This window comes from Colossoma macropomum, unplaced genomic scaffold (assembly GCF_904425465.1).
Source record: "Colossoma macropomum unplaced genomic scaffold, Colossoma_macropomum, whole genome shotgun sequence".
Taxonomy (NCBI): Eukaryota; Metazoa; Chordata; class Actinopteri; order Characiformes; family Serrasalmidae; genus Colossoma; species Colossoma macropomum.
In genome coordinates this window covers 21,935,812-21,952,682 of record NW_023494802.1, presented here as the reverse complement: position 1 = coordinate 21,952,682, position 16,871 = coordinate 21,935,812, and the positions used below count along the sequence as shown (strand labels likewise).

Genomic DNA, 16,871 nt, shown 5'->3' with positions numbered 1-16,871 from the left:
GCCATTTCACCAGACTAGGAGCTCACACTGAGAGGTCACCCAGCGTTGGTTCATACCGAGAGCATTAAGGAAAGAGGACGAAGCTCTTTGAGAAATCCTTTGTCCCTTGTGGAAAGCTTGGCTCTAAGGCATAGTTGGCTGCTTAATCTTTCAAAGAACATTTTAAAATGCCAAAGGGTTCTTCAGAGAGACCTTCCACAACAGAAACTCCACAGAAAAAAGTTCTCATTTCAAGAAAGAGACGGTTGAACTCAGGTCTAATTTTCCGTAACTGGAGCACAGAAAGGGGTCCAGAATTAGATGATAAAAACCGCACTGACATTTTCATAACCATTATAGTAACTAACTGACAAACGTTCACTCAGCGGAGCAGATAAACTCACAGCTGTGCACGAGTCGGAGGAGTTGTAGGTCTCAAATGACGGTAAAGTGCAGCCTGAGGCAAAACGACTTCCACCTTTCAGTAAGATGACCTAAGATTAAGCTAATGTCTTGTTGGGGAAGACTGAACTTTAGACACGGTGATTCATGCACTAAGTCATGATTATAGGTGAGTAATACACAGCTAGATGGACAGGGGGGTGAACGGCGAGATGCTGACATGCCGAGACAAAACTCCCTCCAGATTCCCAGGAGTTTTCCTGCCCTGAAGCTGCAGGTCTCTTCACATCTGTCCTCCATCATTTCCTGCCCGACTTTCTCTCTTTTATAAGCTGTTGCTTTTCAGCATAAAGCTTGAACTGAATCTTCACTCACCTTTTAACTTAAACCTATTAAAACATGTTGAAACTGTTTTGGGATAAAGTGTCGACACATTAACAGCATCATTAATTGACCTGTTTCTGCCCACAAATGTGATCTTTTGAAGAAACTGTTCCAAAACTGAACAGACTTTACAGAATGCTGACAGAAATGACTTTCAGTTTGACGAATTCAACTTTAGATTCACTACATTAGGTTGAGATTCCAGTTTAAGATGCTATGCTAATGAGCTGGACTATGCTGTTATAGCTAATTAAAGCTAAACACTGAATTAGCCATCATGCCTTGATTACAGGACAAAACATACATCTGATCTATCACACATTCAAAATAAAGACCAAAACAATCTGGAATCAATAATAAACTCAATGTCTGTACTTTGAAAAAACTGTGCTGTCCAATTCAGCAGGAGATGCTACTTCATTCCTGGGTAATGTTTAGGTCACTTCTACTTACATTCCATCTGTTCTATCCACATTTGCAGCAGTGCTGACATCGTTAATCACAAGAAGTTCTTATGAACGTCTTCTACTCTGCGCCTCAGACTGCAATGCCTAAAAATAACCTCTTCTCTTTCATTAAAACTAAAGCTGAAGCTGTGGAAATCCAGTAGGCTTTGGAGTGCCGTTGGAATTAGGCTTGACCCAGTAAGGAGCTGAGGTGAGCCGGACTTTAATCATTTAATTAATAGTAATTAGGAGCAGATTCTAGAGATTAAAATGCCAAACAATGTGTTGGGAGTACAGGGATCAGTCTAGTGCTTTGGAAGGCAGTGAGGTGAGGGCTGTGCGTCAGGGTCCATTAACACTGAGCGCTACTCTTAAGTCCTCCTCCTCAAGTCCTTACATCACCTCTCTTCAGTTAACGACTAGCAGATCTGCACACACTGAAAAGACGTTTCGCTCTAAGAAATGTTTCCAATGAGCGTCGCTCACAAAGACTCAGGGGTGCAGTCATTAGTTGAGAAGGCCAAAGCTGAGACTCATGTATTGTGGAAAAAACAAATAAAACAATCCATGTTTTATTTGTAGACTGTAACAGACATATTCATGCCTTGTAGCATATTTTATAGCGACTCCTTCAGTAAAGAGCTCTTGCTGTATCTACCCAAAAACCATGGATAAAAAAAGTCCTGACTGGACAAATTCCCACTGGGCATTTCAATAACCTAACCCTTCTGTTTTCTACCAAAACCTAAATAAATGAGAGTATAACTACAATACTTGCAGAGTTTAACACAAGCATAAAGATTACATTAAATAAAAATGAACTAAAAATGACAGATTATGCATTTTTTATATAACAGAAACCATTAGGTCTCCTCTGAAGTCCTATAAGGCCCTGAGGCTTCCCCACTGCATCTCACTGCTTCATCAATTTTACACTCATGACTCATCGGCAGCTGCGCTAATGCACTTCAATCATCAGCCTACATTAGAGCACTAAAACGGCTGAGACAACAAGAAAATCACAGTTATTTGTTCTTTTAAGGTCATTTTAATAACGGGGGGGTCCAACATACAGTACTGCACAACAGTTTCAGGCAGCCACAAAAATCATTTGAAACTATTTAAATACGGCAGTAAGAGCGTTTTTGCCAGCAGAAACACTATAACAGTTACAAATAAATAGAAATAAACAAAAATAAAGTAGCCAGATGGTTTTTAAGTTAATAATAGCTCAGTTAGAAGAATGCAGTTAAAAGAACACAGGTTTGATTCCTGACTGCTCTCTGCACTCAGGTCACTGCATGGGTTTGTTAAAATCCATCAGCAGCACATCTGATTTACTTTAAGAAGGACCGATTAGCTGACGCAGGTGGATGATGGTAATCAGAAACACTAGGCTTCCCCAAGACGTTTGGAAATAGTTAAGCTCACACACTGAACCACATATTGTCTATTTTTATTTGTGTTTATTCTAATGTTAGAGAAAAAGCACTCATAATGTAAATGTAAGCACTCAAATGTAATTAGGTAAAGATATTTTAACGTAAGCAGTTTTGGACCATTTCTGTTCCAGTTATCATGAAAATTTCAAACAATGTAAAGAGCAGCTGGTATTTTCAAATACTGTAAAAAATAGAAAAACAACAAAAGTGAAGATACAAGGTTTGTTCTTAATGTGGCGATATGTGTGGATACTCACCACCACTATGTAGCGCGGGCGGTACTGGATGGTGCCGAAAAGGCCCAGGATGACAACGATGATGTGGAAGAAGTTGGCCAAGATGGGAGCCCACTGATAACCCAGGAAATCAAACACCTGCCTCTCAAGAGCCACCATCTACAAAACAAAACAAGACATATTTACATTTAACAATGCCGTGATTTACAGCTGAGCTCTGCATCAGAGCAGGGCAGCGTCTGCTGATGCCGCTGTGTTTGTTCCCAATAGTGTAGCTGAATGCTTTTCAACAAAGGCTGTCAGGCCAAAACCAGGAATCGTTCAAAAGTTCTTATGTTCTGCATATAAACAACCCTGTCCGATAGCACAGCTGAGCTGCTGAGTTTGGGGCAGGTGTAAAAGATTGACACATCAACAAATCTGATTCAACAAAGACCCGGACACAACAACAAACACCTGCACGCCACATTATCACTGGGACATGATTTTCAACAAAGGAAGCGCAGAAACGAAAAAACCCGGCCCATAAATTTCACCTGTTTTCAGCACCTCAGCGCTGCTGCCACGCCTGCTGCTACATGGACATCAAGCATTTTGCACCTTTCATCATGCAAGACTGCATTAGCATGGAGCTCGATTAGCCCAGCAGCCCTTTGTACTCCAAGTGGTACTGAGTCTCCTCCTCCTGTGGGATCGGGTCGAGAGGGCGGTGTAATGAGAATCGGGCGAGAGTGTGACGGGCGCGGAGAGGAGGACACTGGGTGACGGCTGCTGGGGGTGATGGATGAGGGAGCTGGGGGGGCTGCAAATCAGACAATAGGACAGACTTCCCAGCCACTATTAATGATAAATAGGTGTTATCGATACGCTAAAGAAAAAATTCATCTTGATTGAGACCTGATCAAATACATCTTAATGACAGAGTCTGAACTGGCAGCCACTATTGATTACACCAGTAATGAACCCATCAACCATTTACTTATTTATTTATTTTATTTGAGTAAGCAGAGTCTTCTAAATATTTCAAAGTGAACAACGATAAACCAGGTTCTCAAAGATTTCACTGTCAGGCTTTGGGCCAGGCCTCGAAAACATGCATTTCATCATCTCATACAGCAAGAAACTCAGGAAACAGGACAGGAAAATATGTTATCAATAAAGATTTGTGCACAGTTTTTTAACAATGTCCAGTGTGGACGGGCAATATGCCTGGACAACCACACAGAGAGATCCAATCAGAGCTCATCTTTGATATGTTGAGAGAGAGAAGGCCAATCAGATTACCTGTCGGGGCAAAACCAGAGCCTGTCACTGACGTGTCTGCCAGTTAGTTAGTTTCTATTCAGCAGGCTGATTTTAACTCCTACGTTGTGAAGAACAGATAAAATACTAACGAATTGTTGTTGTGTTTTTATATATATGGATATCCGGAAAGTGATCAGATGAGATTAAACCTCTGGGCTGGAACAGCTCTCGAACTTTATATCACTGCAGTTTACTACGCTGACGGTGATTTGCTGACTAAGAGAAAAATGGCAAAGTGAGACATTTGTTTGGTCAGTTTGTTTAGTAGCTGATGGTGTTTGTCTGATCAGTTTCATATTTATTATACAGTATACAAACAATCGCAAATTACAAAAAAATGAAGTATGTATTAGCAAGTTTTTGCTCTGTTCCAAGCCAGGAATTGATCAACTCAAAAAGCAGAAAGCGAGACCCACCACCGACATACTTTACTAGAAAAAGTACAAAGAATTTTAGGAAAAAAAAAACAGGAAAAATAAAAAAATGATAAAAATGAATGTAAATGGTTTACCAGGCTCTGTTTCCTATTCTATAATAGACCACTGGTAGAATTTAACAGGGCTGGACCACCTAATCACTATCTCTAATGATCAATACCGATCATTAAATCGATAGGTAGAATTTATTTGTTCTTTTCCATTGCGTTTGGTATGCATGAATGATCTTCACTCCAATCCATGCTCGAAAACTCTAGTCCTTGTTTTACTTGTGGTGCTACACAAGGAAAATGTCGCCAAAAACAAATTTTTCTTAAATTTAGTGATTTGTTGTAAGGAATTTTACACCAATTTTTACGGACGGATGTGATTGTTAATGCTGCAAACCCTTCACATCAAGTCTGATGTGCTTCTTTATTTAATACTCAAGAGACAAAGAATATAAAGAAAAGGATCCATTGTTTACTAACAACTTCTTTAGCCAGACACTCAAAGCTGAAGACAGAAGTAACAGCCCATCCTGTTAAAAGGTTTAACACAGACTCACTCAGGAGCTGAATCAGTGGGAGGCGTTTCACAGCACTGCTCTCGTTTAGACCCTCAAGCATTGAAAGGAGCGAACAAACTACAAGAGCAACAATTAGCAAATATGAAACACAGCGTTATTGTTCATATGTAGGTTTTTAAAATTTTATTCCTGTAAGACATTAAAATATCTGTGGGTTTTAAAAAATTTTGTCCTTATGTTTTCCAAAATTGCTTATCATCCCAGTTGTAGAATTTATTATACATTCAGGTCTATAAATATTTAGACATTGACAAAGTCATTGTCAAAAATGGCTGTAATCCCTATACAGTTCAAGCTGAAGCTGAAAATTCAAATTAAGTTTATATTTTAACTTGAATATTCTGTGATAGCTAAAATAATAACTTTGATGACATCCAAATATTTATAGATATGCCTGGGCGCATTATCATCGTGCACACTGCCAACCAATCACTGCTGATTTACTGATTTTTTTTGTGAGTAATCAACTTATAATATACATTTATGTGACCAGTGAAACCCACACAATCCATCATCTCTGACACTCAGTTATTTATGGTCTTAAAGTAGAGGAATATCTGTAGAGCACCACAACCATCATAACAGCCCAGTAAAATACTTCAGTCTTTCACAGAACTGGCACAGATTAATGCTATCAGTGCTAACAGACCAGATTTCATACCTAATGCTGCCTCATTCAGCTCACTGAGCGACTCATTAAAAGACCAGTGTGGCTGTTTGCCACATTCGGAGGATGATCTCCTCCATTTTCTGCTGTTTGCTTGGCGCCTCACAACAGAGGAACTAGCCAGGCACAGATCAACACTCTGAATAAACCTGAACCGACTGGCAAGGAGCTGCTGCTAGCCAAAACACTCGGGACACGCTGTATCACAGACCTGGCACGGCACAGTGAAGCCTGTGTTTCAGGAACTTGGCTTGATTAGACTGGGGAGGCAAAACAGGGTGACGAGGGGTTCTCCACGGAGAATGACCTCACGTCTGCTCAGAGATAACGACAACGTGAAAGACAGATAGGAGAGAGCGAAGAGAGGTGTGACTTCACAGGAGCAGATGAGGAGACAGATGTGAATTTAGAACTGGCATCTATTCAACACCCGGCACCGCAATCCAGGACCAAACTGTGGCTGGATTGAACAGAGGAGGAAAGACAGTCTTTCTCTTCAGAATACAATGCAAATGCAATATCTTCAATAAAGTCTGACCAGTCTAGGAGCCGTTCCTCAGAGATTTTTCTTGGTCTTCCAGATCTAGTCTTGACCTTAACAGTTCCCCTAATTTCCTAAATGGTATTCATGCAGTAAAACTTTTAGAACTGTCATCATATTTACATTATAGAATTAGAATTAGAAAACATTATAGAGGTAGAATATCAACAAATCATAATTTGACCTTTTGTATAGTTTTATACAGACCTTTTTATACGTTTAGATAACTTATTTACGCTATAAATATGTATTTTATCAAAGAGATGGATCAAAATGGTGCTGGATTTATGCAATAAATTTCCCCAGATAAGAGATGCCAAGATCAAATCAAATTTTTTTAGGTCCTCAAATTAGAAAAGTAATACGAAATGTACAGTTCTGAAATAAGACTGAAGAAAATCAGCATGGCTGTCTATTCAGGAAAATTACTGAGATCATTTTGAAACATTATAAAGCAGAAAAGACTGAAATAGTGAGTGTCCTATTGAAATCATACAGAGCTATGGAACGTAATATATCACTAAAAATACATTTCACGGAATTTCATCTAGATTTCTTCCCTAAGAATCCTACATCAAAACATCTGACATGGAAAAGCGGCATCAAGGGAAACTGAGCTCTGGTGCGGTGGGGACCACGGTTAGATCCTCAAAACAGACATTCTAGAAGCTAAATTCAGCAGAGAATCAACCACTGCAACTTTTTATGTAGGGCAAATACATTTTGGCTTATAATATAAATTTATGTTTTCTTGAATTTTTGTGGCACAAAATCCCTGCATGACAGGAACAATGTAAAACAGATCTGAATTACATGCGAAAATACTACTTCTTTAGTTCAAGCAAGAAAAAATATGGATTTGAGCCGATACTCAGGGTTTCAGGTTCAGAAAAGGAAAAGTGCTGTTGAGCGATCTCTGTGTGAGTTGGAGGGGGAGGGACTGGAAAAATTGGTGGCCTGTAAGATGGAGAGAGGACAGGTTAAAGGGGATGGATCCTGCTTTCTTGCTTCCATAAAACAGAGAACAAGACAACAAACGCTTGACCTAGAAACACATCCAGCACTAATCTAAAGATAAGCCCGGTCTAGAAAATACTCACATACACAGGTCGAAAAGGCACAGTGACAGTCATTAGAAAGATTAATCCCAGTCCACACGACCCAATCAGTCACACAGCGTGACCAGCCCAACTGTCACCTCAGAATGGAGCCAGGCTGACAAATAACTGGGGTGAGTTTCACTTTTTGTGCTGTAGACAGTTCCTCCTCTCCCGACTTCAGATCAGCAATTAATCTTAGGATGGGCACCGTATTGGATTGAGGAGGCCACGGGTTTATCATTAGCCGTTTTAGGGTCTTGTTCACCAACTGTTCTTACGAAGAAATTTATTTTTAAAACCCACTTACGCAGTTTTGACGAAGATTCTGACTCACCAGTGTTCTCTTATCTGAGATTTGTTCTTAGGTAAGAACAGAATCTACACACTCAAGAGCACAAAGGGGAGAACAGTTCTGCGCTTTAAGAACACGTCATGAATCTGATGGAGACTTTTTCTAAAGATGTTTCTCAAGAACACATTTAGGAAAAAATCTAGGAAGATTAGTGGTGAATTTATCTAGTGGCCCAGTGTTTTTAGAACTCATAGTTAAGCAAACCTGAACCAAGATCACAGAGCCAGCATGGTCTAAATTAGTGCTCAACTGATTGATGAAGAATTTGTCACAGACAAATTAAATGAATGGCAATAGTTTTAGTTAAACAGTGCTTTACTGACTGATATGAAGGTGAATTGCCAAATACGACTAACAATTCAACGGTCCCCTTTCATAAACAGCTGAAACATCTCAGGCAGGCCAGTCTGGCACCCGCACTCTGATAACACAGCCATGTTTTTGTAAAACGTGTAGAACGTGGCTTGGCGTTGTCATGCTAAAATAAGCATGGACGTCCCTGAAAAAGACGTTGTCTAGAAGGCAGCATGTGTTGCTCTAAAACGTGTATATATAGCGTCTTTTAGAGTTTTTTCACAGATATGCAACTAACCCATGCTATGGGCACTAATACACCGGCATACCATGACAGACCCTGGCTTTTGAATTTTAGACTGGTCTGATCTGGATGGTTTCTTTTCTTGGCCTGGAGAACACAACGTCCATTATTTCCATAAACAATCTGAAACACTGACTTGTCAGACCACATATACATTTTCGCTGGACATCAGTCCTTTCAGATGAGCTTGAGCTCAGAGAAGTTGCTGAGATTTGTGTAAAGTGCAGTCTTAACTTACACTGTGGATCCAGCAGCAAACAGGGCTCATTGACAATGGATTGTCAAAGAATTCCCGAGACCGTGTGGAGATATCCACCAAAGAAGCACGCCAGTTTTTAATACAGTGCCATTCAAAAGTCACAAGCATTCAGTGGTGATTTTCAGCCTTACTCCTTATGCTCAGAGATTGACAGATTCCCAGAATCTTTTGATGATACCAAAAGATTAGTAGAAGGTGAAATACCTAAAATCCTGCAATCACTCAGCGAAGAATGTTGTTAAACTTTGAGTAACTGCTGATTCATTTTTTAGACATGTAGGGAGCCTTTAAGCTCATTAAGGACGAGGCCTTTTTTAACCAAGCATGATTGTATCAACTGTTTAAAATGTTTTTTGAACATTCACAACATTCGTAAATCGTTAAATATCTTTGTACTGTTTTTGCTTAAAGAGTAAAAAAAAAAAACTGTCTTCTGTTTGCATTTTCATTTCACATGCTGTCCCAAATTTTTTGCAACTGAGGTTTGTAAACATTGTAGTGGTAGGAGTGGAGCTTCCCAGCATCCTTAGTGGTTTTGTTGTTTTCTGTATCAATCTGGCCATAGCTCATCATCAATAGAAGCCACAGACATACTACTAGACAGTTGGCCAAACACTCATAGACCCCATTTACATCTGGTCAGGATTATATCTGGATGAGGCCAAACCTTAAACTCACCCAAGAAACTTTTAAAATCTGATTGCTTCAACCACTTCAGGAGGTCTGAGATGCATTTGAGCCACGTTATAGCAGTGTAAACACATCCATCTCTCCAAGACACATTCCACAACCAGAACTCCTCCCACTACAACCGACACTCCTCGCCACGCTGTACGTCACTCGGAACGTGATCCATGTCTGCGAGGAGGATATTCACACCAGACAAAACAAAACGCTTGACAGCAACATGGACAGACGCTATTGTGCAAAACAAACTGCAGGTGAAGAGGCTGATCGGATAAACAATTGGTAACTGGTTGCCTCGTAATGAGCAGATTTACATATTCTGTCCCACACAGTGACCGGATATCAATCCCACTAACTGGAGACCACCAGGTGACTACCAGGCGTAAAAGCATGTGGCTAAAATCTTACCAGGATACAATTTGGACACTGGTCAGATGAAGTGACCAAGTGTAAACAAGGTCATAGATCTGGGACAGATTCCATAGTCTTACTGTGTTACTCTACTCACTAACCACTGTAGGAGATAGTTTAACCGTCATGTTCTGCTTAACACGCTCGTGTTTAGCATGGAGCTCCAGTGTCCACATGCACTTAGACGGCTGGAGGAACTATCAGATATCGTCCGCAAGTCGACCGCTGATTGACGATAGTACTTAGACTCTAATGGCCCTCTTACTGAAGCTAGAAAAAATCAGATATGCCATAATAACATGTAATGGGATAACACTCGCCAGCGTACAATAATTGATCCACGGTTCAACATCATTCCACAGCCAAAGGCAGCTCAGGGAAATGCTCTCATCACTGAAACTGGAACTGGGCCAAGGCTGTAGGAATTTGACAGGTGCCAGGATTCAACATAGCTTTAGCATCGGAGGCTGATTTATATGAGCCAGAGGGAAGAGGTAGGTCAGGGCATGAGGGCTTAGGACAGGGGTTAAGAGGTGAAGGTGTGTGTGTGGTTCTCCAGTGTTTAAATGGCTTTCCTGGAGAGGCTGGAACACACAGGCCTACAGATTTATCACCTGCTAATAGAGACGTGAGGCTGTGGCGAAACGGTGAGGAGCTCAGACTGCACAGCTGGGCCTGGCAAACTGAGTGTTGGAGGGAAAGATGATCTCTTTATTTTAACCCAAGTCCTACTGTAACTCCGCCTCTCTCTCTTTTCACACACTGTCTTTGCCTTTCATCTGTCTTGCCTTCACGTAATGAGAATGTTTTCAATGCACATTTTCACCCGAGAACAAAAGTTTTCCTCCCAAACTCCACCCAGTCTGACACTGAAAAGAGAACTTGCCAGATCTCACAAGCAATTTACTGAGAAATTGACCTTGAAGTAATGCAGACAGATTATGGACCCAGACGCGATGCAGAATTATGCAAATGTGTTTGGTGTGTATGCGTCTTTCAAGAGCGCCCTGGGCTGCTTACGTAAGGAAACAAGGCTGCGCTCAAAATATCAGAGCAGCACTGTATTACAGGGGTAAACTCATCACAAATATTTATGGCTGATGTCTTCACAGTGAAATCAGCCAGTCTTTATTAGCCAAAGTGACAGCGACAGGTAATAAAACAGTGATGTTGTTCATTTGCTCTTTAAACTGGTCGTAAAGAAAGTCTTCAGTGCAGTTCCTCCTCTTTTATTGCAAACACTACAGGCTGCCATCTCGACCTGGAGCAGGCCCACGCACAGACAGTCTGGGGGCAGGGGCCTCAAAAAAGGACAAACTGGACGGCATTTAATTATCAACAGAGAGACAATCTTATCATGCTTCAGGTCCTGTACACAAGTTTACAGATATAGCCAAACACATGGCAAGTCAGTTTCTTTCTTTTATATTCTGGCAGAAATATCGAATTATGTGTATGACATAAAATGGTATGAGGTATTTTATATATGTGTATATACACACACACACACACACACACACACACATATATATATATATATATATATATATATATATATATATATATATATATATATATATGCTTGTTCACTCCTACTGTGCTGTTACTATATCATTAAGCAGCTGCTGTTTTCCAGCCTGAGTGCACTATGATAGAGGTGCCAATGCTGGGAGATAAAAACAGTGTTATACACTTTACACGCATCAGGAGCTGTAAACACTAAAGACACAAAGCTTCTCTCCCTCTTTCCCTCTCTCTCTCTCTTTCTTTCTCTCTCTCTCTCTCTCTCTCTCTCTCACACACACAAACATACGCACCACGCCCTCATACCTAAGGGACTCATTAACACATGCAGAAATAGCTGAATGCTTTTAGACGCTGGAGACTGATAGATTGTTGGTTCCGGGCAGAGTAGTTCTATCTGCAGATGATCAAATTCACTCCCGCTCCTAAATCAGCCACTTCCCCCAGATTAGCCCCCACTGGTCCGTGAAACTACTTTGTTAATGCACCTTTTTGCTCCTGATTGATTGCCATCAAAAGGTCGATCATTGGTTTTCCCCTCATCATTCTAAGTGCTGACTCTTCTCCAGCTGCTGATGAGCAAATCTGAAAGATTTTCCCATGGTCTCATACCAAGACACATAACGCTACGGCAGCGATTTCCACTGAAGAGCAGAGCGTAAGAGGGAAAACCGACAAGGAAAGCATTTTTAAACCTAAATTCTATCTGCTGCATCTGTAGCATATTAGTCAATACGAATCCATTTCCTTCTATTATATATGTGTTTGGAATCTACAGGGAAATGCATCAACTTTAATGTCTATGGTAATCAACCAGTGTTCCTTTAAATAATGCTGTACTGGTGATCACAGTTTTGTATGCATGTTTGTTCGAAACTATCCGGACACCCTCTCTAATAAGTGGTTCTCAAACCAGTCCTGAGGGACCCCCAGACAGTCCACAACTGAACAGAGCATAAATGTGGAATGTCTGGGTCGGAAACACCGGGCTAAGAGTATGAAGACCCAGCACTGGGCCATGTAGCAGTGAAAATGAACTCTATGATGGAGGACTATCGAACATCTTTATTCGAATGCTGTTGTGGCTAAATGCAATTCAAACCCTCACAGCAATGTTCCAACATTTAGTGTAAAGCCTTTGCAGAAGAGTGGATGCTTTTATTACAGAAAAGGGGTGACAGACTCCCTATTAAAAGGTGCATGAGTCAAACCTGAAGACACTCAAACCTCCAGCAGCCAAACTGATGAACTACAACAACACTGGATTGATCTTTTTACTCTCTGGATCTGCCAGTCATTCCTGCCCATCAACACAATACACCCCCATAGAATCAACGATGCCCAGCGTCGTCATTTAGCCTGCCAGCATAATCAGGGATTATCATGACTTCACTTTCCAGTAATGAGGCTGTTTATTAAGGACACTTTCTTTCCCTGTTATTTAGTACAGATGATAAAGGTACAGCATTATGCTAACACTGCTTGAGAGGAGATCAAAATACTCGAAAATCTGGCGTCAAACTTAGTTACAGTCCTATGAACACGTGCCTTTTGGGTTATAATGAATCACAGTACTAGAATCTGCCGGGCCAGGTCACCAACCAGATTCCACCGTGTCTTCTAGCCATGCAGACAGAGAAGGGGGCCTAGTAATGTGGTGTAGGGGAGGGTATTTTAAAATGACCGACTGACTGTCAGTGTAAACACAGACAGACACTTACGCTGATCCCACTGCTTAAACCATCACGTTCTAAATTATGCCCTGCACACTTTCCAGGTTATTTGTACTAATAATAAAATAAAAATAGACTAATGCACCTTTAATACCCCTGATTTCAGAAGAAATGTTGGATGAGTCTTTACAATGTTCTAGACATATAGGGCCAATTTCCCAGACTCAGATTAGGGCTAATCCTACACTGAAAGAATTTTTATTGCTGATTCACCATTGACACTTCAGCTGAGTCTAAGACTTTGCTTAATGCATGGCCGGGAAACTGGCCCATAGTGTAAGTACTCAACTCTGTCTCTGAGTAGTTATGCTGACTGAAGGGCTGCTGTCCAACCAAATCACATAAAATTCTATTACAATTTGGGAACATTCTGAAAGTCCCCATAAGGAAAAATATGTCCCTGCATATTATGTAGTTTCCAAAATCCAGAAAAAGCCCAAAGATTTCCTTTTAGTTTTTGAGGCGAAGGCTAGTGCGGGGCATTTGTGTGAGCATAGCAGTATTTAGGTAGTAAGAGACAGGTCAACAGAAACCCTGATAAAAACAGCACCGATTTATTACCTAATAAAATGGCCAACGAGTGGTTCAACTGTCTACACGGTGACCCCATCATCAGGAGTTCAGTCCCAGTCAAGAGAGGATAATTGGCCCCCACTCTCCATGACCTAAGGCCTAGCTAGTACTGGCTAGTAATGTTTTACACTGTTAATGTTGTGAAGGTCAAATAAAATCATAAGTAAAAGTATTTAAACTCTGCCTGTCATCATATAGATTCACATTCTCGTACAGCCTGACTGTGTTCATAAGGAAATCTATTATTTTCAGACATTATTTACTGAACATAAAATATCAGAATATGTAGGTTTGTAAATATACCAGAGGCTGGGATGTCAATCTTATTTTTATGTTGAGAAAATATTAGTGAGAAAACGTGGGGCTGAAACACGAGGCTACGTTAACAAAGAGTTGTTTTCAAGAAAATTTAAGTGAGGGAACCTACGGCACAAGGAATATAGGACCTGGAAATGGAAGCAGGGCCTTGGAAACATATGCCCTGAAAATACAGGGCTGCCTTTTAGACATTTCATAACAAAGAGATGACCCCAGAGGAGAGCCAGTTAGCGAGAAGATCTGGACATGACTAAATGTGGGAGAAAATTGGGTAAAAATCCAAAACATGACCCATGAGTGTAGGTATGAGGTAGTACCTAATAAACTGCCAGCTTGGTATCGGTGTATACGTATCACAGTGAAGCTCTTAGTACTGCTGTCATTTCTCTGAACACTCATTTACCTCTTTACCTCCATCTGCTTCCTCATTTTTCCTCTCTGCATTTCTAACATGGAAACCTCTTATCAGCCTCTGACCTACAGCACCCTTAAGCACTGACCAACACACCCACCTCCCCATCACAGCTCTCACTGACTCATAGATGGGTGAGGTTTCCTGATCGTGACCCACGGAGTCATTCATCCATCTCTCCATCCCTCCCTCCATCCTTCCTGTCATCCACACCTCCAGCAATGGGTCAAGCCCTCTTCACCACACATCTTCTTTCCATCCTGTCCTCACTGATAAAGGGGTCACTTTGTTTTCTATTCCTGATAACTACACTGGTCTAAAAACACACACACACACACACACACACACACACACACACACACACACGCACACACACACACACACACACACACACACACACGCACACACACACACACACACACACACACACACAGACAAAGACACAGGATCCTAGCTTTCACTGTATCATTCATTTTCCATGACCTTACATCAGTCTCTCTTTTCCACCTCTCTCTCTCTCTCTCTCTCTCTCTCTCTCTCTCTCTGTCTCTCTCTCTCTCTTCCTCTCTGTTGAAAATCCATTCCATGAAGTCATCAGCCGAATCATTATCAAGCTGCCGAACGTGATTACGCTCACAGACCACGTCAGTGTGATCCTATAATGTTTTCCCTCACCTGCAGAACCAGCGCAGCTATACGTTACTTACATCCGTGACCTTCCTCCACTGTTATGACCTCATGCTGTAAAAATGGTTTGTATGTTCAACCTAAAAAAATAAGTTTTGTGATATCAAGCAACTGAACTAGCTTTATTCAACTAGTTCCAGGACTAGCATTCAAAAACACTCTAACTGAAACAACAGTTCATTCAAATGATTTATTTAGGTTAATTAAAACTAGTTAATTGACTAGTTACCATATAAAGTCATTTTTAGGGTGAACTGATTAACTTTATGCTGCAACAAGTAAATTAACTAGTTTTATTCAATCTAAATCATTTGAGTGAAACATTGTCTCTAATCAAGCTGCTCTGAGTTGAATAAAACTAGTTCAGCTGCTTGGAGCTCATGAAACGATTTATTAGGTTGTTGGGTTGGATTTCTCTGTAACGCTGCTTTGTGACACACCTGTTGTAAAAGTTCTATATAAATAAACTTTGACTTGACTTGTTACAGTGTCGGTCAATGTTTTTGTGAATGAAGAAGACACTAACAGGTGTCTCTCTGTCGGGGTTGCTATGTTACGCTTTGGCAGAGAGTTTTTAAGGATTAGCTGCTTTTCTGTACTTGAAAATACTGGTGGAATTTATCTTAATAGAACTTACAAGTAAATAATATTCGCACTTATTAGATTCCTTTAATACTAACTTGGATCTTTTGATCTTTTTCTTTGTAAAATGTAAACAGGCCACATTATGACATCAAAAGTCTACATCGTCATTCTGTTTACTGTATTTTCTCAAGTGTATGTTTGGATTGGAGGTCATCTCTAAAAAGTCAAACAGGGCAGAAGATGATTTGAAGCGTTTCTAAGGTTGGAATTGATGTAAAATATTGCTTTTATTCTTTTAGAGTTTTGCTTTGAATTGTTTCATTCAAAGAAACTGAGCTGAATAAAACAAGTTCAACTGTTTGTTTTGTATGTTTACGTAACTTCTGTTCCTAAATTCCTCCCTTTCCTCATCTCTTACAGTATTTAGCTCCTTAGCTTCCTGTTTCTTAGTAATTGTGTGGCTGGTTATGATTTAAGCCGTACTCAGCTTAGCAGGAAAATATCTGATCTGAAAATGACTCAGAGTGTTTGACTGTGTGCGGTTTAGCGTCTCCAACAAAGTTTAGACCTAAACGTGGATTAAATCAAGGTTTATCTAATAATCCAGTTGCACCAAACCTTAAACCTAGTTTTAAAATAATCTGGGTCACATTTAAATCATCATTTCACAGTAAATCTAGATTAAATTTAATCCTGCTGCTCCATTACGTTTCTCTCTGTATAAGTAAAACTATAAAGTACCTCAGAAAACAGCACTCGAGCATCTTTTGTGTGCATCACTGAAAAACACACAGGATCTCACTGATGCTCACGTTTTACAGTTACAGATTGTGAACACATGAAGTAAACGGCTGAAAACAGACTCATTATTTGACGTGGTTTAATTGAACTAGTTGATCTGTGATGAACAGCCTGGCCCTGAGCTAACAGGCTAACAGGCTACTCTGATGATATTCAGCGTTAGGCTTTAGATTTGAGTAATTATTTAGCATTAAGTTTCAAACTGAGTAATAAAGAGAGCTTTAATATTTAAATACTTAAATTCAAAATAACAGGTTTTGCATGGAACATTCAGACTGCAGTCCCGCAGTGAAAAAACTAAAGAAAACTGTGTTTTAGTAAAAATATGATGATTTTATGAGTGCACAACTGTTCAGAGCTGTGTTTATTAGTCATGTACTGACAAGTGTTTTTGAGTGCTGCTCAAAAGTAGCCAAAACTGTCA

The 16,871-nt window shown here is 40.3% G+C and overlaps 1 protein-coding gene across 3 annotated transcripts in view; it reads right to left on the bottom strand.

The window, feature by feature from the left end:
- Positions 1-16,871, bottom strand: part of nkain4 (sodium/potassium transporting ATPase interacting 4) — an 89,003-nt gene that overhangs the window by 50,333 nt on the left and 21,799 nt on the right. For all 3 annotated transcript variants that reach the window (XM_036590915.1, XM_036590913.1, XM_036590914.1), the window contains exon 2: positions 2,911-3,048. In XM_036590915.1, coding sequence (XP_036446808.1) covers positions 2,911-3,048 — 138 coding nt within the window. The remainder of the gene's footprint in view (positions 1-2,910; positions 3,049-16,871) is intronic.